Source organism: Calonectris borealis, chromosome 1 (genome assembly GCF_964195595.1).
Source record: "Calonectris borealis chromosome 1, bCalBor7.hap1.2, whole genome shotgun sequence".
NCBI classification, from domain to species: domain Eukaryota; kingdom Metazoa; phylum Chordata; class Aves; order Procellariiformes; family Procellariidae; genus Calonectris; species Calonectris borealis.
Genome location: NC_134312.1, coordinates 80,461,378 through 80,485,949, shown reverse-complemented (window position 1 = coordinate 80,485,949; position 24,572 = coordinate 80,461,378). Strand labels below are relative to the sequence as shown.

Here is a 24,572-nt window from a genome sequence, read left to right as displayed (position 1 = left end):
ACAACCCTATTGAGCAACCTCTTCAAGTGCTTTGCTATTCTTACAAAAACAGCAGTAGTATTTGTAGGATAAGAGTCCAGTTATATTGGGCTAGGGGATGCTAATGAGCCCCACACAAAAATCTTCATACGGCTACAAGCTACAATATGCACACCAGGTATGTTTGACAGAAAAGGAATGGAGTGCACCAAAAGTAACTTGCCAGAGGTCTGCAGAGAAGCCACCTCTCTCCTCACCTGGGAATGCAGGTGAGCCTCAAGTAAGAGCCTCAGCATCCCTTGCTAACTTTGTTTCTTTCAGTGCTGGAGGGATCAGGAGTTCCTCTGATAGAAGACATCCTGCATATGATGGCAAACGCAATTAGCAGTCTCAGCACAAGACCCATACCTGAACTGTTCATAAGCCACAGTCTCCAATTACATCTCAGCACATTGCCTAGTACACAGAAATGATCCCTGCTCTCAAAGGAACTTGCATACAACAAGCCTAAGACTGCCAGACAAAATAAAACAAAAAGTATCATCACATTCTTGTGCAACAGGCCAAGCAGGGATCAGCCACAGCTTCAACAATTAAATATCTAGCATAAAAATGATTTTTTTTAGTTTAATTAAGATTTCCGCCATAGATAAGTCAGAACACAGACAGGGCTGCTGAATTATCTCTAAATAACCACAAGTCCATATTCAGTGAATTCATGGTACGTATAGCATCCTGAATCACTCAGTACCACTTATGCTACCACCATATTGACAACCGCTTCCTCCAAATGAGGAGGAAAGGGAAAGGAAAATGGCATCACAAAAGAATTGCCAGTATTTACAGGGGGCTAGTTACCAAAAGTTTGTTTTAAGTTACTGAGGGTGTTGTTTTAGTTACGAATGTGTTAACTGTAATGTACAAGAACACACATCTAGAAGAAGGTCACAGTCACTGCCAGCTGGGGAGCAGCCCTGGCGGACTGCAGCGCAGGCCTTCAAACCAAATGCATTAAGAAGGCATCAGCCATCAGGATGTTCAACCAAACAGATCAACTGAGGAGGAGCCAGAAGGCATCTGCCTGGCACACAGAGTGGATTCCAGTTTTCATTTCATAAGTCACCTAAGTTACCATCCAGGTATGAATTTGTCTTCCTAAATTCTGAGAAGACATTGCCTCTAATAGAGTACAATCATCATCAGAAAATAGTCCGTCACCTTGGAGAAACCCAAAACATTAAAGCAAGAGAAAACAAAGCACAACCATACCACACAGCTAAGATAGAAGGCCCTACATGCAGAGATAGTTTCCACAGTAAAGAGATGTGTTCAGGAACCATTATTTTGGACGCACAACCCAGGCTCATCCCAGGAACAGATAAATCACCAGCTACCAGTAGCAGCTACTTCACAACCTACATCATAGAGTCCTCTGTATGATACCATTACTAGACACAGAGGGAACAGGCAATTTAAGCTAATTCTTTCAACATCATTACCAAAACAGTATCAAGATGTAATGAAGTCACCAGACTTGAGTCAATTTAACAGGTTGCTACTGAAAAGGAGATCTAACGCCCTATGCTCCTTCCTCCACCTCCGCTCCTGTCAATTATCAGACACCAACTCCAGCATTCACTGATCTCTCCTGCAAGGTGGTTTCACTCACCAACCTGGCATGGAATTAACCAGTAAAAGATACGTCTTCTACCGAAGAGGCCAACAAATACCAGAGCCAGAGCAACAGAGGAGGCATGCCCACATGGCCAGAAGCAAAAGCAGCAAGGAGTAAATCCCCCTTTCTACAGGGGCAAGCTGCCAGCCTGGGCATTCAAGGACCTACTGTGCAGCAAGCACCAAATACAAGAAGAAACTGAAAGTCATTCTTACACAGTGTGAAGAACTGTCCTCCAAAACAAGAATAATTTCTCTTCCCAAGCCTGCATGTTACTTAGCACCAAACCAAACAGAATGCAACTTGAAAGTTACCATTTTCTGTACAAGCTATGGGCTATTAAAACATCCTAGTTTTCAGATGTTCCAGAATCATCTCTTAATAAAGCAGGAGGACCATTCGCTAAGACACTCCCTTTTAAAAAAACAGGTTAGAGTCTGCAAGTCAACCAATAGACACAAGTAGCCCAGTAATATTAACAGGACTAATCACCAGATTTGGAAATGACAAGAGACATACTTCAAAATTAACAACTGATGGAGTTTGGCCAGCAGAAAGTCATTGCCTTTCTGGCACCTTTTGTCAGCCAGTCAGGAAGTCTCAAATATACCACCAGGGTGACTAGAAGAACCATGAAACAAGATTGGAGAGCAAACTAATCACAAAATCCTAGGGGGATGGGGAGAGGCACAGCAATATAAGGAAGCTTCTGCTGCTCACACAATGTCTTTGCAGTGAGACAGTAACCTCTTTCTTTTGCTTCTTCGTGCTGAAGACCTTTTACCAGTACAGAATTCTGTTCCTACCGTACGTAGGAACAAGTTTATTTCCAGAAAAAGCCCCCATAGGACAAATATAGCTTGTAAGACGGAGAGAGACTTTTTACCAGGGCCTTTAAGTGACAGGCCAAGGGGCAATGGTTTTAAACTGAAGGAGAGTAGGAGGTAAGGAAGAAATTTTTTTTTATGATGAGGGTGGTGAGACACTGGAACACGTTGCCCAGAGAAGCTGTGGATGCCCCATCATAGGAAGTGTTCATGGTCAGGTTGGTTGGGGCTTGGACCTTTCACTGGTCTAGTGAAAGATGTCCCTGCCCATCGCAGAGGGGTTGGACTAGATGATCTTTAAAGGTTCCTTCCAACCCAAACCATTCTGAGATTCTATGATTCCATTCTAGACTTTGTTTCTTTAAACTTGTTGGTTTAGATACACGCCTGGAAGAAGGATTGCTGTTTGGAAATCTTTTGGTCACCATAGTATAGACAAGTCCATTTCTTTTATGTACCCTTTTGTATCTCTAGTTTCTGAAACAGATGAACAACCTGACATTAAATACTGTCAGAAACCACTAGAATCTATTTGTGACACAGTTTCTGCTAAGTAACTAAGAAGTAACATGACTTTTCTTCTAATAAAAACTTTGGAACCTTTTTGATTTTCATTTAAACCACTGGCAACAAAAGCGAAATCATTTTTCCTGCAAGAAGACATAGTCATGAATGGGTATCAATTACACTGACTTCCTTCAAAATGACCCACGAGATTTACGTTGTCTTAGGAAGTCTAGAGCATGCCACTTACAAGACAGCTGCACAAAACAGAGCCCCAGACACACACACTCCAACCTCACCCATACCCTGCTCTCTTTCTCAGAACTAATCAGTCAAGGAAGAAAAGAGTGTGGGTCTCATCCCATTTTAATTTGATTTTTAATTTAACAGATATATCAGCCAAAGTTTTTGTTTCTACTATCAAGCTCCCAACATTTTTTTTGCCTTAGACCTTGCTGACCTTGGCAGAGAATAAGAATTATATTTATAGCTGGATGACTAATTCTTGATCAATTTCTCCTATACTACTAATACACACCAAGAGGTCCATCTTTTTTGTTCACTGTAACACTTCACTGCTACCAGAAAGACAGACCTCAACCTTTATTGAGGCTTCAGAGAGATGCTGATGTCCTCTGGAAAAATGCAATAAGCGTTCTGTTTTCACAACACAAAATTAGAACCTAAGCAGCCTTTTCAAAAGCTTTCAGGAAGCTTTGTAACAATTCCTTACCCCACCCATCTTACTTTAATTACCAAGAAAAACTGCACAGGAAAAAAAAAAAACACACCAGAACATTCACCCTTTGCTTTTCAACCCTGTCCACTGCTTCCTCACTTAACTGTGGTCGTAACGTCCTTCCCCCATCATTCCTAATTTAACACTCTTTGTTTTTAGGTTGGCCCACCTGTTGGTAAAGATGCTCTAATCCCACTTAGTCAAGTGGATCCCATCTTTCACCTTAAGAAGTCCTTAATCCTCGCAGAGGATCCCCTGGTCATAAAAGCCAAATCCCTGGTCAGAGGACACTTTACAGATCCAGTAAGAGCCTTTCTAAGAGAAATCCCACACTGTGGTACTTTATCAACCTTCTGTAGTCATGACTACACAGAAAATCGCATTTTTAGTTTTTTTCCAAACACCTTCATAAGATGGGCTGCTTTGTTCATAAGCTACACAAGTAATACCATTTTGGACTACTCACAGAAGATGACTTTGACTTTATATACAGCTGGCTACGACATCACACTATGAACAGACTGCAAGAACCAGGGACACTGAACAGACAGAAGCTTCATTTTCATGCAAATATCCTCAGGAAGCCGCATAAAGGAAAGAAACAGCATATCATGTTTTCACGTTTTGTTCTGTATCGCTTACAAAGCGGTCTCCGCAGGGAATACTTGCAACCAGGGAGAAGACTGGAGACCTCCTCTGTTGCTCCCAGGCGTCTAGATTATATACGTTCCTCCCAACTTCAAAAAAAAAAAAAAAAAAAAAAAAGTCTTGTTTCATCAAGCAGTGAAGTTCCCTGCTAGAATTCCTAATAGGTGGTTTTTTACATTCAGAAAAAAAAAATGCAACACCCCAAATATATAGCACTTTCTGGAGAACAACAATCAGGCACTTCACTCCCAGGTATACTCCCTAAGAGTAGTTTTTCTCTCCTCTCCATTTGGGTGGGATTGGGATTTGACGTTTACAAATGGCAACAGAACAGGCATCCACTGGAATGCTTTCCTAAACCCACCACGTGTGGGACACTCTCCCCTTTTTGTCCACATGAATATAGCACCACAGAAGACAGTCCCTGGCATTAAGAAAGACGACACTCCAGTCCTTGACTCACCATAGTAAGTGCTACACAACCACTTCAAGACAGTAGCACCTACCTCACCGAATGGCTATGTCCGACAGCTTCAAACACTGGAATCAGCAAATGCTTAAATGCTGACCTCTCAAACACTGCTTATTATGCGTGCTCAGTAACCATCACAGAACTTCGAAGGCGGCAAACATTACTCAGAAGGACCCTACATAATCATAGCTGTAACTCTGAGATGCAATTTTTGCTGTAGAAGTCAAGCAAAACCTAGTATGAAAGATGCAACGGACACAACACTGGCATCTTCTTCCATGCAAGGGTGTACAATGCTAAAGATCTCCAGCTTCGTTGATCACAAGCTCAACTCAATACAGCTAGGAGAGACTAGTGCTTCGGCTCTTAAGTGCTTTGTCTCTCAAGAACATGCAGTCTCTTCATGACTATGTGGTTCCCCAGTCCATCAATTTAACTATTAGGCTTCTTCTGAGACTTAAAAGCAAAATAAAACCCCTTGGCTTTGCTTAGCCAAGGAGAAACTGAAAAGAATAATGAAGTTCACAAGGGCTATGAGTTCACATCTTCAGCTTTCCAATCTGGTAGATCACAAGACAAAAGTTTTTAGATTAACTCCTAAAAGATCTCTAGTATCCTTCTTCATCCATTCCAGGAACATGATCTTGCACGTGAAGAATACAGAGAAGAGACCAGTCCAAAACAGAACAGCTTCTCAAGTCAGCCTGTGGCAGATCTGAGGTCTCTCAAGACTCAACTCACTCAAGAGACCACACTGCTTTCTGTAGTGAACACAAGTATCACAGTCCTGTTGTTCAAGCAATAACAAGCATTAGGGGCTGAAAAAGCTGTTCACAAAAGTGAACGTGATTAAGCATGCAATACTCTCGAGCAGTCACCAGATGTCACCACATCTCAAGAGACTCATAGGGAAACTGAGCAGGCCAAGTGATAGAGATAGAAAAGAAGGTTTCTATCACACATACGCAGCTTCAGGTCCAAAGTTAAGATCAGAAACAGCCACTCAGTGACCAAGACGACTTCCCATCAAACAAATTAACGCATGCATGTTTAGGAGTTAAAGGACCTGGACTGGCCATCTAAGGCAGTGCCTTCCAACCTTTCTATCTCAGCCACACGGCTATTGCTCTCTCTCCTTTCTCACTTCCCACCTCAAGCCCTGTAACGTTGCTCCTCAACCACCCATACAGGAACACTGCCTCTGGAAGCAATCACCAGTCCTGCTTCCCAGGACTTCCGCAGCTCTTATGCAAGCCAGGTTTGCTCACCACAGTTTGAGGCTGGGTGGAACTGAAACTCTTTGTTATTACGCTCTTATACATGCACAAAAACCTCGGTGCCAGATGTTAATGCATCTTCTAGATTTGGTCTCTCAGATTAAAACTTCCTTATTTCTTTTGTGGATTTGGGTTCCAGCATTTACATTTCGAACTGCCACTGGCGAGACCCTGGTTCTGCCTTTTGTACAAGGCAGGACTCAGGCAAAGCACGTTCTGTCCACAGGTAATGACCCAGATTCCTGCTGACATGAATGCTGCGCCAACATCAGCAATCTTACTGTCCATTCTAAAATGGCAGTGAAAGTGTCAGGAATAAATCAAATACAGATTTCTACATCACCCTCTGTAAAGTTTTGAAAAAAAATATATAGTATAACCAACACACACACTCTCCTTGGTCAAGAGGGACTGCAGAACACGCACACACACACTCTCCTTGGTCAAGAGGGACTGCAATACCAGTCCCAAAAATATCCATGTTTGCTTTTCTCCAGTTTAGTGGCCTCCTTATCTTTCTGCCCCTTCTGCTGGAAACAGTAGTCAGTGCTGCGCACATCCAGACCCCTATCCAGCAGTACCCAATAAAATGCCAAATAGCCCGTTGGGCTATCACAGTGTCCACAAGTTCTAGCCACGTTCCAGGGTCCTCATGCAGCAGCCACAAAAAAAAAAAAAAGAAGAGTAGAGAGTTCCTGACCAAAAAGTGATGTTGTGATGTTATGTCACCTCTAGTGATGCCTGCAGGGCAAAGTGGCTGCCATATCTTCCCAGCAGCCATGCATGAAGCAGTGACGCTCAGACCAGTAGCGCCTAAACCCTCAGTTGTACAAGACACCACCATTTTTTCCAGTAGCCGGGAAGGCTGAACATCCCAGCTCCTTCCTCTCTGTCATAGCAGGCCTACAAGACGTGAGCAAGTGCTGCAGCCAATGTACAGATGCACAGTAGGCCTTGAACTTTCAAAAAAGCATTGGCTCACTGAGTGTCCACTACACAGCACATTCACACAAGTTTGCTGACCCATACTGTTCCAGGGAGAGGAGCCCAGGAGCAGGCTGCTTTTACCAAATCCATTCATGCAGCCTGCTCCAGACATCTTCCTTCCTAAAGGACTTTCAGATACTAAGGACACTGCAGTCTCCAGAAAAAGAGGTAGCTAGAAGCCAGGCCACAAAATGCACACACAGTTTTTGCTAAACTGTAGATTTGACAACTCTGATTTAAATCTTCACTTCCCTTTGAACAGAATAGAAGGAACAAAGCATGGGTGCAGGGGAAGAAAGGAAAAAAAGACTGGGAGGAAAAGAAACAAAGAAAGAAAGACACAGCGAGAATTTAGTAAGTCCACTGATAAAAAGGAATGTTGTCAACATAAGGTTTAAGGACCCATGCAAGCCTCAGTCCATCCCCCCACCCCACCCCCAAAAACAACAACAAGATCTGCTCTAGGTTGGAAACCCCCACGAGGTATCTTGATTTCAAGCAACTGAATCCATACACAGGTAGCTCTGAGAGGGTAACGCAGAGATGTTTTTAAGAGCCTAGAGCAAAACCGGAGACTGCGGTCCACTATATATTAGACTGTAACACGGCATCTCTCATCAACCAGTGGTACAGGGCAAGCTGGCATGCTTGGAGCTGTACTGTCGCCACACACAGAGCACAAACCCATTAGGTACAAAACAAAGCCTTTAAAAACAGAGGAAGAACAATCACTTACCTTTCAAAAGGGGCTGGAAAGTTGGAATTTCCTGCAGTTTTATCACATCTGGATCATTGCTGACATTCCGGGAGGATTGCGTTCCTGGGGCTACCACCACGATGTCATCCATTTTTGCTCGTTGCTTGGCTGGTGACGGAGATGCTGGAAAGACACCAGGGGGGGAGGAGGGGAGAGGGAACAATCATATTAATAAGCAGATTCTATCAGAATTTAACCCTAAGCAAATGTTACCATGTTTAACACAGTAGAGGTACATTTTCTATAGTATGAACACATCTCTCGGATCACTCAAGGACGGTACTCTCCCTTCATACCCTCTCTTTGTGAATCTGTTACATTCAGCAATTTTTTTTCAAAATCAGGTAACAGCTGATGAAAGACGTCTTCCCTTTTCACTCCAGGGATAATCTGACATGGTTTTGTTTTAACGATGAAGGTAAAAACACCAAACACTGTGTATTTGTCAGCGTCCCACCACAGTAAGGCTCTTTTATATTATTAGATATCTTCACAGAAAAGATTTGGTTCAACAGCTTAATTTCAAGTACATTTGGGACACTCGTTTCAGCACTTGTACATTTCTTGCTATCACTCACGGGGAGGTATTCAGACGAAACACCTGCACCACTGGCACCCTCCCCGTTCCCCTCCCCGGAGCTCTGCACCCTGCTCCCTCCCTCCCTCCCTCCCACGCCCCGCTAGCGGGAGACGGGCTCTGGGGTGCACCCACCTCGCCGGCTCTGCCCCCCCGCCACCCGGCTGGTGCCCCCCGAAGCGGGCCCAGAAGAAGGGCCGGGCGCCGCCAGCCGCTGCCTCGCAAAGAGCCTTCTCCACAGCAACCGCCTCCGCCCCTCGCCTCCTCCGCTACCGCTGCGCCAGGCCCCTGCAGCGGGGCGCTGCGCCGCCACGGAACCGCATCCCCCTCCCGCAGGCACCCCCGCCGCGCCAGAGGGACGGGGAACGCCGCTCCCGGGGCCCTCGCCCTCCCGGCCACCGCCCGCCAACGGGCGGCCCCCTCCCCTCCCGCCCCGCAGCGCGACGGCCACTGACCTGAGGCGCTGGGCTCGCCCGGGCGGCTCTCGGCCTCCGCGCTCTGCTCCGCTCCCATGGCGGCGGCGGCGGCGGCCTCCTCCCCCGCCTCCTGCAGCGCGGGGGGCAGCGCCGCTCCCGCCGCCGCCACCGCCGCCCGCCGACGGGGCTTCCGGCTGCGCCGGCCGGCGTCTGCGCCCGGGTCGCGGGCAGGCCCCGCCCGGCGCGGCGCGGCACGGCGGGCAGGCGGGGCTCCGGTTGGAGGCCGAGGCCGTGGCGGCTGGGAAGCGAAGGGAAGAAGGGAGCGGCGCTGACGGGATGGCGGCTGTGAGGCCGGAGGCCTCTCCCCCCCGCCCCCCGGCCTGCAGGCGCCTGGGGCGCGGCGGGGCCCGGCCCTCGCCTCAGCCCTCCTGGAAGCTGCTGCGCCAGAGCGGCGGCGAGCGCGCACGGGGGACCTCGGGTGTAGGGGGGGCAAAACAGCGCGCATCTATTTTTTTTAATCACGGATATTAATTTTTCTGCCCAAAGGCAGATCCGGCAAACCCCAAAGGGCTGGGTCCGCGTCCCAGGCTGCCTGGTGAAGCCCCCCCGCCCCCCCCGGCAGGGCCCCGCAGTTCTCCCCTGGCTCGCTGGGTGGGCTGGCAGACCTCGCCCCCCAAAACCGCAGCCCCTTGTCCGCCGCAGGCCACCGAGCAGTGAGCCGCGCGGGAAGCCGCCGTCTCCGGCTGCCTTTATCCTTGCGCCAGGGGCGAAGTAAAAGCAGCCCGGACCAAAGGCACAGTTCACAGGCGACTCTGATAAAGCAAAAAAAAAAAAACAAGTGAAAAGGAGAAGGAAACATACTTCGACATTTCAGACTTACTGTTTTCATATTTGACAGTCAAATCGGCAAAGAAGCCACGGAATTGTCTCTGACAGAATTGTCTATAAATACGAAACAGTGCTGGCGTGTGCTAGCTTCTGAACAAGCCTGCTCTCCACTCACGCACGATGCCCAGCGTCGTTGAATGCTCTGCACTGAACTCAGCGACGTTTCTCTTGGCTGCCTTTGCTAACTGCCACCAAGATTTAATTTAACACAAAAATAATGCTCCTATCTCATGGCAACTGCACCTCACAACTGTTAGAGAGACCAAGGCCATGGGAAGACAATCCCAATCCAACACCACCTCTCGCCAGCTGTAGGCTGTACCGTGTGCTTTTGTAACCTAATAATAATAGACCTTTCTTTCAACTACCTGAACAACGGCTTGATTTCTGCCAAAATAACAAATAAATAGTATGAAAGCAGTGTAATTATTTTGGGGGAAGAACAAAGTATTGTTGGCACAATTCAGTTTACAAACTTGAGTTCCTAACCTGCAATATGCACACATGTGATTAAAGTCACACCCCTGAGTAGTCTCTGTGGCTTTTAAGGAAGGACTGACAGTGTTTAAAGACAAATGCAGCATTTAAACGTAAAGTGCATGATGTCCGTAGGACTACAGCCTAACCAGTGCTTGCCATAATGTCATTTGACATTATCCATCAATCTTGGGCAAATTTTAAAATTAGGTCCATTGGATCAGCACATTTAACTTCAATTTGCATCCTTTCCACTTCTGTGTAATGGACTTCGTGCTCCTCTCTGAAGTGTTTTCATTTATTATTGTGAAAGTGTGAATTTGCAGTGTATCACCACCCTGGAAGTGTTTTAATTTACCTTTCAACCAAAATATGTGTCTACCATGTGGAATTTTATCATTGAAAACATTATTAAAATAAAGGTATATTTCGATGTGTTAGTTGTGTAAGTGAATTCTTTATTTTGCCTCTAACACAAGTCCTCTGTAGTGTCCTGCAGCCGGTAACTAATGTACCGGAAACTGTATGGTTGAACATATCTACATTAGAATATATAAATCTGATGTTTGAATTACCATGACCCAAGCAACTTAAGGGCCTTGGCAAATATTTTATATAGTTTCTTATCAGTTTTGCTTTTCCTTTATGACTTACTCTGTATATTCAATGCTTGACATAAGTAGATTATTTGAAACTGTCTGGTGTATTAAATATGTAGCTGCAGGTTCCTCGGGAGGGCCTGGCTAGGGCTTACGGCAGAAGCTGTGCATGGGGGTAACAACACGGCACAGGAACAGCCCTGACCCACCTGCCCCTGCATCGCATCACATCGGTGTGCAGTCCCGATTAGATGGGGGCAGTCCCCCTTGGTCTCGTGGCTGCCACCAAGCAAGGTGGGTCAGGAACCATGCTCCTGGACTCTCCAAGACTGGCTTACGATGAGTAGTTTGGGGGCAAGGGACTGTATGTGAGTGTGAATACGCACAAATGTACTTACGTATATATATATTTGAAGTTCCTCTTATCTGCACCCAGGTGTTTCACCCAGTAGGGCACCGGCTCCCAAGCAGAGAGGTGACCTACAGAGGTAGGAAAACACCTTTAGCGACTTAGCACCGTGACGCAGGGCTGATGGGGTCCAGCCATCCTCCCCTCTCTTGGCCTCCCTTCCTTCCCATCTCAGTGGGGAGGGGAGCACAGCAGCCGCTGGGCAAGGCTGGCTCTCTCCTAGCCAACAGCAGTGGTTTCTGCATGGCTTTTGATGGACCTTGGCTTTCTGCACCTCATCAGCCTGGCTGAGTTGCATCTGCTCTCTCCAGGGTGGTTGGGTGCCCACCCTACAAAGAAGAGGTAGGAAGGGGGGGAAAGAAGCAATGGTGGCTGGACCAGGGCAATTCTGTCATCCCATATTATCTCTTCTGCCCTGCTCATATTATATATCACATCAGCCCTTCTCATATTCCCATAATCATCTATGCCTGTCTCACCACAGTAGTCTCTGCACAGATCTCCACATTCACCACCATTCCAGTACCCCGACACCCCTAACCCTTAGCACTTCCCAACAGTCCAGGTGAAGAACCATTTTCCTCACCCTCCAGTTATGAACAACCCAGCCAGACCTTCAGCCTTTTTTTTTAAGCTTCTTTAAGCTCGGCTTCTTCCACCACCACTACGTAAGCAAAAGCAGGTGGCAGCTGGGACTCTGTAATATTTGTGCTTGCTTTTAGTATTCAGTCCCAGTAGTAGTTCATTGACTGTGTGATACGGTTAATAGGTGACACCTTAAACGTTCACATTCCCTTACAGCTCTTTCTTTTAACGGTGAAAATAATTTTACCAGTTTATAGAAAGAGGGAAACCTGGCCACCAAAAGCATTCCTCTACATTTCCAAAAACTAGAAGTTTTCTTAAACAAATGCAGCTGAAAATTTCAGAAAAAAAAGCACCAAGAATGCGAGAATCACAACAAAACATTAGGAATTGCCCCAAATTGGCCATTTGATGTGAAATTGGGATCGAGTGCATCCTCAGCAAGTTTGCAGACGACATCAAGCTGAGTGGTGCGGTCGACACGCCTGAGGGATGGGATGCCATCCAGAGGGACCTGGACAAGCTCGAGAAGTGGGCCCATGTGAACCTCATGAGGTTCAACGAGGCCAAGCGCAGGGTCCTGCACCTGGGTCAGGGCAACCCCTGGTATCAATACAGGCTGGGGGATGAAGGGATTGAGAGCAGCCCTGCTGAGAAGGACTTGGGGGTACTGGTGGATGAAAAGCTGGACATGAGCCAGCAATGTGCGCTCGCAGCCCAGAAGGCCAACCGTACCCTGGGCTACATCAGAAGAAGCGTGGCCAGCAGGTCGAGGGAGGTGATTCTGCCCCTCTACTCCGCTCTGGTGAGACCCCACCTGCAGTACTGCGTCCAGCTCTGGAGCCCTCAGCACAAGAAGGACATGGACCTGTTGGAGCAGGTGCAGAGGAGGGCCACGAAAATGATCAGGGGGATGGAACTCCTCTCCTATGAAGAAAGGCTGAGACAGCTAGGGTTGTTCAGCCTGGAGAAGAGAAGGCTTCGGGGAAACCTTATTGCAGCCTTTCAGTACTTAAAGGGGGCTTACAAGAAAGATGGGGACAAACTTTTTAGCAGGGCCTGTTGTGACAGGACAAGGGGGAATGGTTTTAAACGAAAAGAGGGTGGATTCAGACTAGATATAAGGAAGAAATTTTTTACAAGGAGGGTGGTGAAACGCTGAAACAGGTTGCCCAGAGAGGTGGTAGATGCCCCATCCCTGGAAACATTGAAGGTCAGGTTGGACAGGGCTCTGAGCAACCTGATCTAGTTTAAGATGTCCCTGCCCACAGCAGGGGGGTTGGACTAGATGACCTTTAAAGGTCCCTTCCAACCCAAAGTATTCTATGATTCTAAATGAGATGATAGGCTCAGTCTCTTACAGCACTTACGTCCAAATAAAAGCCAACACCCAGCTGTATTAACAAAGGAGACTGGGCGTGCAGAACAAGTCAGCCGCCCGTCCCTTGGCGTGGGTCCATGGTGCAGGCACAGCGCAGGGCAGGCAGCAGGATCTGCCCCTGCTGCTGCTGCTGCCGGCACTGTGCCCCTTCCAGGGAAGGATCTCACAGAAACAAAAAATCTCACCTCAGTTTAAGTTTCTTTCTTTAAAGTAGGCAGGAGATGTCTGCTAGAAACATGACCAGACTCCCTATTTTCATTATTCTACTCTAACCATTACAATATGTAAAATAACCTGCCCTTTGGTATCTCTTCATGTAATGGACCACCCCTAAAAAGAAAATGTCTTTTATTTACACATAACTGTATTATTCTAAGTACTCATAGTATTCTCATCCTTCTCTCTAAGGATGAGAGACCTGAAAAGGAATATATCTTACAATCTTTTTATTCCTTGCACTCCTTACTCTCTGGGCCACTTTTACTCCTAAACACTGTCCCAAAAATAATAAGGGAAAAAAAAATAAAAAGAGGAAATGAAAAATTTCCAAGGAAAAACATTACTTAAGCAAACAATTGCACTAAGGCCGTTGAGGGAAGAACGGCTAAGCCACCAGTAGACAGGCTTGTCCATACAACTCCCATTCAGCAAACACCCTGTGCTTGGCTACGGTTTGAGCAGGATTACTCAGGTAGCAGAGAGACGCTTACGCATACACTGAAATACGCAGATGTCCGTTTAGACCGGGATATGCACGTTAATCGCTTTCATTACAGCCTCCAAAAGCGGTTCTCAGTCGGAGAAGAGACAGGTCAGGCTGCCAGCAAGACCACATCGCCGCCACCGCCGCCTCCACCCGAAGAGTTTCACGGGCTGGTTTTGCCTTTGCGCCTGACGCTCGGGACCAGCCCCTGGAGCCGGCGAGCGGCGGGACGAGCGGCGACACCGCCGCAGTCCCGCCGGGCGGGCGGGCGGCCCGGGCCCGGGCCCGCCTCCCCCCCGGCCCCTCCTCCCGGACGTGCCGGCGGGTCGGGGCGCCCGCCGTCCCCCAGCGCTGCTTCCCCGCCCCGGCCGCGGAGCGGAGCCCAGCCCGGCCCCGCCGCTGCCTTCCCGCCGCCGGACGGCGGGGGCGGCCCGAAGGTGCCCTCAGAAACGCGTCCCCTCGCCCGGAGCAGAGGAGGCATCTCGGCGGCGGCTTCCCCGGCTACCGGCGCTTCGGGAAGCTCGCCGCGAAATCCGGTTCCTGGCCGAGGAGGGCCCGGTACGTCTGCGGGGAGGGGCGCCCCAAGGCCGGCGGCATCCCAGCCCCGCGAAGACCCCGGCCGAGTGGCCATGCCTCCCGCCGGCAGCCGGTGGCCGGTTTGCTTGCTGGTGATCGCCTGCGTGATGCCCACACCGTCCCTGAGTCGAGAGTGCTCCGCGGAGAAAAGGGAAGATGCCATCATCGATATAAACTTATCTCTGCCCAAAGGCATCAGGGGCGCAGAGCCGGTGTACGCCCCAAGCCCAGAGGCTTGCCTTCGCGCCTGCTGCTCGGGGGAAAAGCTGTCAGGTAACCGGCTCCTCTTCGGTCTTTCCTGTCACCGCGGACGAACACTTGGGAAATTACTTCTGAAGTTGTCTGGGACAAGGGTATTCTCTACATTCAGCACGGAAATGTTAATTTATCCTTTCGTTCACGTGGCGACTAGTAACAGCTTGCGGCTGCTGTCCTGGTTTGCTCAGTGTGATGTTCGATCTTAATGCAAGACCCTGGAGCGTTCAAGAAAATAGTTGCGGTGAAGAAACAGTGGTAATTTTAAATGTTAAAAACTCTCAGACCTCCAAACTCTAAGATGCGTAAGCTGTACTTAGTAGACGCGCTACAAAGTACACGACATTTTGCACATTTAATTTTAGCCAAAAATAAGAGTGCTTACCCTTCTCTGAGGCGGCTGGTTTGCACCAAGCTCTTGGAGCAGTAGGAAGTACAGCAGCAAGTAGAAATGACAGTGGTAAAAGTAACCCCCCAAGCAGCAACAAGCCAAGAGATTCCTGGGATGTGATGGGAAAAGTGCATAAATAATTTCCTTCCCCATGAGTATATCAAGGAGGTTTTCAGATTTATCTGAAAGATAAGTAAAGATTTGTAAGCGAGAAATTATTATATAAAGTTCTGCCAGTGCAGTACGGGTGAGGGGAGGATGAGGGATTAGATGATTTATTTCCCCAAGTTCATCTGTACAGGAAGAGGAAGGTGTGACCTTTCGTATATTGGCCCTGGGCCATTCTTTTGCAGTCCTGGGTTGTTTTTCCTGTAGGAATGTTATATATTAGTACTTTTCCTCTTACTCACACGAGAAAAAACTAATTTAACGGACCAAAACTTATTATCAAGATGGTATAAAGGTTCTTATTGCTGAAATATGTGTATGTCATGTTTTGCAGGAGACAAGAACTGTAATTTGATGATTTTTGATGCTCGAAGGACAAGCACACATCCAAACTGCTACCTGTTTTACTGCCCTAGCACAGAGGCTTGTCCAATGAAACCTGCGACAGGATTTGTGAGCTATAAGATAACTAGAGGTAAATAATAATAGAAGCCACCGATCCCCACACTAGATGACCTTTGCACCTGTGACTTTTCAGTAGTGGCCAGAAAATTTTTGGGGGTTGCATTTTTAGTAAAATGTTCCAAGCCAAGCACTGCAATTTGAAAATACTGCTCTTTTCTCTTTGGGAGGTGGATGGGCAGGTGTGTGGTGAGCTCCTGTGTTGGCCCAGCTTCCCAGTTGGAATAACATCCAGACCCTTATGAAATTCCTTCACGTTAGATTCAGAACTCCTCATAATTTTCCCTTGTTTAAAACAAAAAGAAACCGCTTCCATCTTAATATATTCAAGAAGGAAAATTTCCTGTACATAACGCTGAAGAGTACCACTGAAAGCAATGGAAATACGATGCCCTCGTAGCTGTCTGCATATTCAAAGGATCCATGCCACGCTGATGAATACCATATACACATAGGCAGAAAAACCGAGCAAATGTTGGGCAAGCCTTGGAGCACCACTGTGATGTAACCGAGTAATTGGCAATATTAATCATTATTTTCTGCTTTCAGTTAAGGAACCTGAAGTGCAGATGCAAACAGACCAAGCTCAAAGCTTTATGGCATGTGGGCTGCACACTCAGAAATTTCTCACGGTCTGTCATGTGCCGTGGGATTTTTGATGGCAAGTCTTACTTGTTGACTGACGTTGACTTGTACCAGACCTTAGATAAGAAGATAAGGTAGATAAGAAACTGATAATTAGACTGTCCTCCTGCCAGGAGTTCACAAGGTGGTTTCAGTGTGGCTGCTTGAGAGAGCAGAAATTTCCTATTTCCAGAGACTGAACTTTTGCTGAAAAAGGGAACTTTTCCAAGAGGAACTATGCAAGGAGCAACAGCAGGGTATATAGAAAGATTATTCACATAATGTTACCAAATATTTTTGTGCAAGCACAATCACACAGGAATCGGGCAAAAGCAATGTGCAGCAAATGAATTGCATGCCTGTAAAATTATCGTTAGAACTATTCTTTTCTCCAGCTCTTTCTCGCTTAGAAGAATATAGCGGTTTCAAACAAAGAAACAAGAAATGTAATCATGCTTGTGCTTTCCTCTTGCATGTAGTATAATGCTCAGTTAACAACTTGATGGCATATACCATCTATTTTTCATTTTGCATTTTTTAGCTTCTGTGAACACTGCATTATGGAAAGATTATGCTAGCTTATTTATCTTATGTTCCTAATACGTTTTCAAAGCTAGCACCTGAGTGGTGTTGGTACTGACAAACTTTTCAAGCTCTGTTTTTTCACATGAGAATCTGCACGTGGTTAAACTGAAAACCAAACTAAAAGGGGGAAAGATACTCTATTGGTAATAAAGCAATTTAAAATACTGACACTGTGTTAGTAATGAGATTTTTTCTTTTTTTAACTATTCTTGTGGCTTGGTAACTAACAGAAACAACGTATGGCTTGGGAAGTAAAACAGTTCCTGGTCCCAGTTTCAAAGAGCTATTGCTGAAAAGAAGTAACATTTCTGATTTCTGCTCTTCGCATACTACTTTGGTGTTTGCCTTTTCCACCCCACTAAGAACCTGGTGTGTTCTAGCGAAGTATGCTCAGGAGTTGCTTTGTTTTTAAGAGTGGCAACCCTGAAGTTTGGTTTCTAATGCAGCTTATTGGATTTGAGATACCAGCAGGACCACTTTATTTTTTTAATCCCTTTTTAGAGGTTGACTTGTGTAGTGCTCTTGTTCTTTCTTACCAACAAGCATATCTATTCTAGCACCCCAGCTGTTCCTCGCACGTGTCGGTTTTGGGCAATTGCATTTGGGAGCTTGTAGTCTAAAATGGAGACAAAGAATACTATAATATCAGTGTTTGATGCAGAAAACGTGGAGTAGAGTTAGTCAGTGCAGGCAGTTAATTAATCCGAGTGCTGCAGAGTAGCAGTGATACTTAACTCCCGAATGGGACTCGTCGTGTAGCCTCCCGGTGCTCCCTCCACCTGTCCTTTGAACGCTGCGTGCGTGCTCCGTGCTTTTCTAGCTGTTGCCCAGGCGAGCGGACTAAAGATGACATAGCGTGCTGCAAGTGCTTTGTAGCTGTCACACTACATCCGCCCTTTGTTTAAACGCACGGGCCGGGAGCGTCCGTGGAGTGCATCGGGAACAGGGAAAAAGTGAGCTGGGGGCTGACTCCGTGGTGGTGACAGGCCATTTCCTTGCCGGTGTGGAAATGTGTCCAGAGCTGCAGAAGCAGCTGGGAGCTTGGGTGTCTTTGACCATACAGCTTCTGATTCTCTAATAACTGAACATTTCGTTATTTAAAGCCACTCTATAAACAGAGTATGGCTTTTCTCTAAGTCAGACCTTGTGGTTGGAGTCCATTATCTCTATTTAGGATCTTACTTTGCTAACAAGCTGGTGCCTGACGGAAGGTTAGGATAAAAATTGTTCTCTATGATTCAAGGGAAGTATTTGCTGTGCTCTTGTTTAAAGCATTGCCAGTTTTCTGGTTTGTTGTTTTGGGGTTTTTTTTTTTGCATTTCATTTTTTTGTGGAGTCTTAAGGCTTGGAAATATATATTAAAACAGCAGCCAAGTAGGCTTCTTTGCATGTATAATGAAACTGAAATAAATCCATCCCTCTAGATAAGAGTTTCTACTTGAGAAAAAAGTGACAATGAAAATGTCATGGACTTTTTGTTATTTATTACAGTTCCAGTGCAGTTAACAAAACCTCTTTGTTTCTATAAAAAAAGAGATGAGTGACAGTAAGAACTACTTGAGAGTATGTTCCTTTTAAATGTTCTGTGCGGCAACTGAATGATAACGATTATATAAAAAACCTGAATGTCCCAAGAGCTCGTGCTCACCCAAAGTCTCTCTATAATACCTGTGTAGAATCAGGTAGCTGCTTGGATTATCGATTGTATGGAATTTCTGTCACATAACGCTGTTGCCCTGCTTCCAAAGTCTATTAAATAACATTCACCCACCTGGTTTGCAAGCAATACGTATCGACTTCTGGAGAAACGATCAAGCGCAGTCTGCTTCTTGTGGAGGCCTTCACTGCAAATACCTTGGAGACTCTTGGAGCAGTGTCTTTCTTCTAGCATGGCAGTAGGAGCTCAGGTCTTTCCTACAAATCAGTACGCGTATAAAATGGTCTATAAAATGGGGATATTTTTGCCACCTTGTATTAGAAGACAGTTTTTGTATGGAATTGAATTGTATCAAACAATCACAGGGTGCTTGCATATTACAGGAAGGGGGAGTATATAATCATCTTGGCTAGGTGGAAATGTGTACATCTGACAAATAAAAGTGAGGTTGAGAATATCTACTTCTTAACTGACAGAGGCTGAGAATGATTTAAAGGCAGTGGGCCTACTCACTCTGCATTGCACTGCTAATTAAAACACTTAAATGCGTGCAGTACGAGTATAAAACAATCAGATTGGGACACTCGCTCTGCACAGGTGAATTCTGTAAGAAGCGGCAGAAGAAGTCAGGGTCTGGTGTGCCCAGGCTTGAGACTGACAGGTCTTATGACACAGAATTTAAAAGTCACTCACCATATGTTAAAGAAAGGAAGATCTTCATGCCTCAGTTTCATTATTCATTGCTTTCTGGAGCCCCCTTTATATCTCTCTTAGTAAGAAATACAAATCGTTAGACTAAGCCTGTGGTGGTCAAAAATAGATTTAATAATTAAATACTGGTATTTCCTTTCTGTTTCCAGATACCCATGCCCTGGAGGATACATCCTTCAAAAGTGAGGACTTTTCTTCAAATGGGTATTCTTTGTCGTCGGATGCTGGAGGCTTTATTTCTCGCAGTCAGAATCGTACCGCTGCTTTGCAACAATCTGTCTTTCACCAGGCACCTGAACTCCTGAACCATGTGGCCAAGCATTTAGACAACAGTGAATTTCACACAGTTTTTCCTGAATCTCAAAGGGCAAAACATCCTGAAAGCTTAGACCCCTTTCTGCTGAGGCAGAAAGTAATTAACCTGCCTTCAAATACATCTTCTGCTGTTCAAATTGGAAACCCCTCTGCTTCATTCCCCACCACTCAGTCTAGTGTTCCTGAACCTAGCAGTACTACTCTTATTCCTCTGCCTACAAGCACCTACAAGCACAGACTGGAATCTCGTACAACCTCTCTGCCTACTGGTGGTGCTAAACCTACTGCTGTCACCACCACCACCACCACCACAGCTACCTTTCTGCCTACTGCAAACACTAGAGCTAAACCTGGTATCCCTGCCGCCACCATCGCTGTTACTCATGTTCCTCTCTCCAGTCCCACAACTTCTGCTTCTACTTCAACAACCAAGCACGTGACCGCAAATTCCAGATCTGCTACCACCCCATCAGGGCTAGGAACTCCAGCCATCCCTCCTCAGCCAACGGTTGTCTCTTCCAACAATACCAGCCGTGTTACCCTCCTCTCTTTTTCAGATTTCGCTCTGTCTACTAATGATTCCCCCACGGCTTCCCAAAATGACCCTCAGGGTTATGACCCATCTGATTCAGAAAGCTACCTGCCAGAGAGTGTTCTGAGAGGGAAAGGTGTCATTCAGCTGGGAGAAAAAAGCAGCCTTGTAGCAGCTTTGCTTTTTGGGGTGATATTCTTGTTACTAGTTATTGCACTGACGGGGAAGAAAATGCACGAATCTCTTCAGAAGAGACATTATACCAGGCTGGATTACTTGATCAATGGAATGTATGCTGATGTATGATGGGGAGAGGGAATGAGATTGTGAGGAGCATCTCTCATCTTTGAGAGGACAACTCTGAAACGGAACAGTAGATATTGAAATCTTAGAAGAGGATGGGTTCCTTTTTTGGCTGCTAATGGGAAAGCAGCAGATGGCTTTGGTGGAAAAGAGAACTGCTTTTTCTGCGCTGAACTGTAATGGCTATCGTTTTTGATTTAGTACTAAACCCGGAAAGTAAACACTAAAATCCAAGTTAGGCTAAGAAGGGCTTATATTTAAGGAGAAGCAGCATTTGAAGAGCTTAATCTGTACCGTGACAGGTCATTGGAATAGAAGTACACCTAATAAATTGAGTACCTGTGCAGCGTGTGAGTGTTTTCAATGCTATTTGCACCCAAATGCCCTAGTGTTACACGACAGTCTATCTGTAGCCTTAAAGGAGTGCTTAGTAGTAGAGCTTTGCATCCAAATGGTTTTAGGTACAAACAGTAAAAATGGTAGTACATATAACATGGTTGGCTTAATTTTCCTCAGGTACATAGAGTTTATGGATATATATGTATCTTTAGTGGTTTTTTCTACATACATCGCAAGCTATCCTTAAAACCACGTGCTGCAAATTTGAGTCTGCCTTTTCCAAAGAGCTTACCACCCTGTAGCACATTGCGGTTTTGTGGTATGTATCAGAGAGAAAGAGTTTTTATCATATCAAAGTAAAGCAAGCTGCAATCAAGGTCTTTTGTGACAAATGTCATGACAAAGTGACTTGGCATATACACGAGAAAGAATCTGTTCTAATACACCTAAATCCTTAACAGTTGAGACTCAACACGTGATCGCAGAGCAAGCAGAAACTTGTGAGGGGGCTTAGCAAAGACAACAGCTGTATTATCGGCAGAAGACACAGAAAAGGTGTGTTCTCCATTGGCTGGACATATAGAGGGATTGAAGAGAAGTAAGAAAGTTTTAAGGGAAAATGGTGGCCAACCTCAAAGAAGTGTCCTGCAGTCAGCAGGAGCGGATGAACAAGGTTGCATTATTTCCATGTTTCTGGCATTCTCCTACTTCCCTCACCAGGCTGGTGGCTCTCGAAAGAGCTGCTTCCAACAGTGCTGGATTTGCTGTCCCTCCTGAACACGCAGAGCTCCTACCGGCTCTCAGAGCACACCCTCTTCACTTCTAGGGTCATCTTCATGTGACTGGTAATAAGCATAGCTGCTCTATACGTTTCCCCACCTCTGGAACAGGAGATGAGTGAGAGTATGTGTGAGCATCTGCTTGCTACGCAACTTCGAGTTCATATTATTCACATTTCCCTTCACATACACCCAGTCTAAACCTGTTTTTAGAATGAAAGACTAGATTTCAAAGTATCCGAAGTGTGGCAAGCAGAATAATCAACAACAAACATCAAGACAGAGAAGGAGGGGTGCCTCATAAATACAAGGAAATAATTCTATTACAAGATACAAAACGTGACTCATATCCAAGAGGTTCTTGGATCTGTCAAGCTCGGTGCAGTGGGAAGCAGGCGTGATCCAAAAATGGCCTGGAGGCAAGTTTTCTGAGAGCTCTAACAATAACTTTATGCAGAAAATTCTCTGAAAATTCCATTATTCAAAGATCAAAGAAAAGTCAGTGTTCCTTATGTCAAGAAGTTGAATTCTTACTATATGGGGGCTGCAAATTGCTTTACAGATACCATACCAGCTGGTCTTCTACACTGCTTAAGTCTGACAATGCTTAAATGAAAAACATTCTGGATAACCTCTTAAAAGTGAACAAAATTACAAAAGAAAAGTATCTCAAGTTCATCAGCTTGTCTGTTGACTGCACTTTGTTTAACCTCAGTTTCTTTCTTCTTTTTTTTTTAATAGCTATTTTCAAAGGTTTCTGGTCAAGGAACGTGACGAGGGGGGAATAACATTTCTGGGAAATGAGTTAATAAAATGATAAGTACTAGGCCCAGTTGTGGCTGTAAAAATGCAGGCGCAGATCTGAGGTTGACTCTAATCTTCTCTCAAAAGAACTACAACTTTGTAAGAAGTCTTCTACATTGCTGATGCCATCACGGCAGCTTATTGCAGGCGGGGTGCTGGGAACAACCCCTGAATCCTCGCTGTGTGTTTCTCCTGTAGTAACAAATTTGTCGGAGGGCGAGACGGTTGGTATTAATTGATATGGTCCAGTACCATAGAGATACATTCAAGAGGCGGCAGGCAGACATATCTCAGGGTCATTCAGAGCACCAGGCATGTATTTGGCTAATATCTTTAAAAACATTGCCCTCCAACCCAAACAGCGACGTATCAAGCACGGTGAATGGCAGAATTAAAGCCGAGAGATGCACGGGTGCCATGACTAATTCGGTGAGGATGCCGAGCAGAGTGGCCTTTCACAATTTTTGAGTGAAACAAACGACTTTAGATGTTCTTACATTAAAAATCCTTTTTTACGCTTGAGCAAAGAAAAGAAGGTTCTAGGCAGCTGTACTGAAACACTTTTCTTTTTTTTTTTTGCCGTCCATTTGTCTTGTTGGATTAAGAGCAAACGGGGAATTGTTAGGTGACCAGTTTGGATCTTTCTGGAGGGGCATTTACAAGCTGCGTTTGGACACTAGAGGGCAACAACAGTTTATTAAATAAAATTGACAAGTTTTGAGGATGCCAATTTAAAAATGTTTTAATTAGCTTGGTTTTTAACTTTCCAATCAATGGCTATTTCATTGCAAAAATGTTTTATAGGAAAGCTGTTTCGTTTATTGGAAGGTTCTGGGTGGAGGATTATATACGCACGCTTTTAAAACTTCTTACTATATTGTATAGTGGTAGTGAACAGCTGTAGAAGACAACAAAACTAAGCATATTATCTTCTCTATTTAATAATGTTAAACCAGATTGCATTATTAGTCACGTATTGGCATTGCCAGTTAACAGAGCAGGAGAGAGAGATTTCCTATCATCATTCTTTAAACTATGCTGCTTAATGATATGCATTTTCGGAACTTATTTATTTGTCCGGATAATGCTCTTGTATCATGAAACAGAAAGGAATGAGACAGAGTAACTGTAAAAAATCCATCCAGTTTTTTATGCTTTTCAACACTGTGTATCTAAAATTTCTGTGCACTTTTCTGTTTTCCATTGACATCGCCTATGGTCTTAACTGTGCACCACACTCATGTCACTGGATCATCAGCCATCACGATATGATGACAACCTGTGCACTTGGGGTGGCTCTTTCTGAAGGTAGCCAGTTATGTTACGGCTCGAGACCAAAAGCTGACTGACTTTAACCACCTGGAGAGTGTAATAAATGCTGCAGCTGCGTGTTTTCATGTTGTTGCTTCATAGTGCTGAGCAAACATAAGGTGTGTAAATATAGACTGTCGTGAACAAAACTGTTTTGTGGTATTGTACAGTAAGGCAAATAGAAAGCCCAAATTTTATAACCACTGCAAACAATCATAAAGAAATAAATCGCAGATCTATTGGAGATGGATGAGAAGAGCTCATAGACCCTATCTCAAAGCGTTGCAAACTCAGTATGGCACGTTCTCTTCAAATAGCGCTTCCGTGTATTGTAATTCCTGTAAGAGTAAGAAATGCTTATACTCAGGATTCTTTCAAGTAAATTACCAACCAACAGAAAAAAAACAAAAAAGAATTACGTGAGAAGACAGTTTCAAAACTGAATCCTGTTTTCCTTCCTCCTACAAAACCATCTTAGTGGATTTGAATCAGATGACACCATTCAATACTGCTTTGATCCCACTATTCCACACTCCATGCTGATACGAACTTAAGAGTTTAAAGTGCCATTATTGCAGTCAACAGTTTCCACCCAATATCCCTTCGTATGGAGGAGCTATACTTTGTGCTCCGTCACACTCCTGAAATTGGCCTAGAGCGCTGGGCCCTTCCTATGCATTACTCTTCTCTCATATAGGTAATATATTTGTCTACCGCCCTGTTCATTGATAGTTATGGGATAGCTGCATCCCTTCATCATTTGAAAGTCTTGCACATCCCTTCAGGAGTGTACATGCTATTCCCAGATGCTTTACCAGCCTCTTGATGGGTAGGTCCCCTGAAGGATTGGGATATATTGA

At 45.3% G+C, this 24,572-nt stretch overlaps 2 protein-coding genes across 2 annotated transcripts in view; one reads left to right on the top strand and one right to left on the bottom strand.

Moving 5' to 3' along the window:
• Positions 1-9,038, bottom strand: part of BORCS5 (BLOC-1 related complex subunit 5) — a 73,263-nt gene extending 64,225 nt beyond the window's left edge. Inside the window, exons 1-2 of the mRNA XM_075162442.1 lie at positions 8,898-9,038; positions 7,845-7,988 (exon numbers count right to left, since the gene is read on the bottom strand). Of these exons, the coding sequence (XP_075018543.1) occupies positions 7,845-7,988; positions 8,898-8,955 (202 nt within the window). The 5' untranslated portion in view covers positions 8,956-9,038. The remainder of the gene's footprint in view (positions 1-7,844; positions 7,989-8,897) is intronic.
• A 5,229-nt stretch (positions 9,039-14,267) lies between these two features.
• On the top strand, positions 14,268-20,823 carry MANSC1 (MANSC domain containing 1). The gene is made up of 3 exons (XM_075165406.1): positions 14,268-14,749; positions 15,625-15,765; positions 19,479-20,823. The coding sequence occupies exons 1-3, from the start codon at positions 14,530-14,532 to the stop codon at positions 20,480-20,482; spliced, it is 1,365 nt and encodes a 454-aa protein (XP_075021507.1). The 5' UTR covers positions 14,268-14,529; the 3' UTR covers positions 20,483-20,823.
• Positions 20,824-24,572: the final 3,749 nt, after the last annotated feature.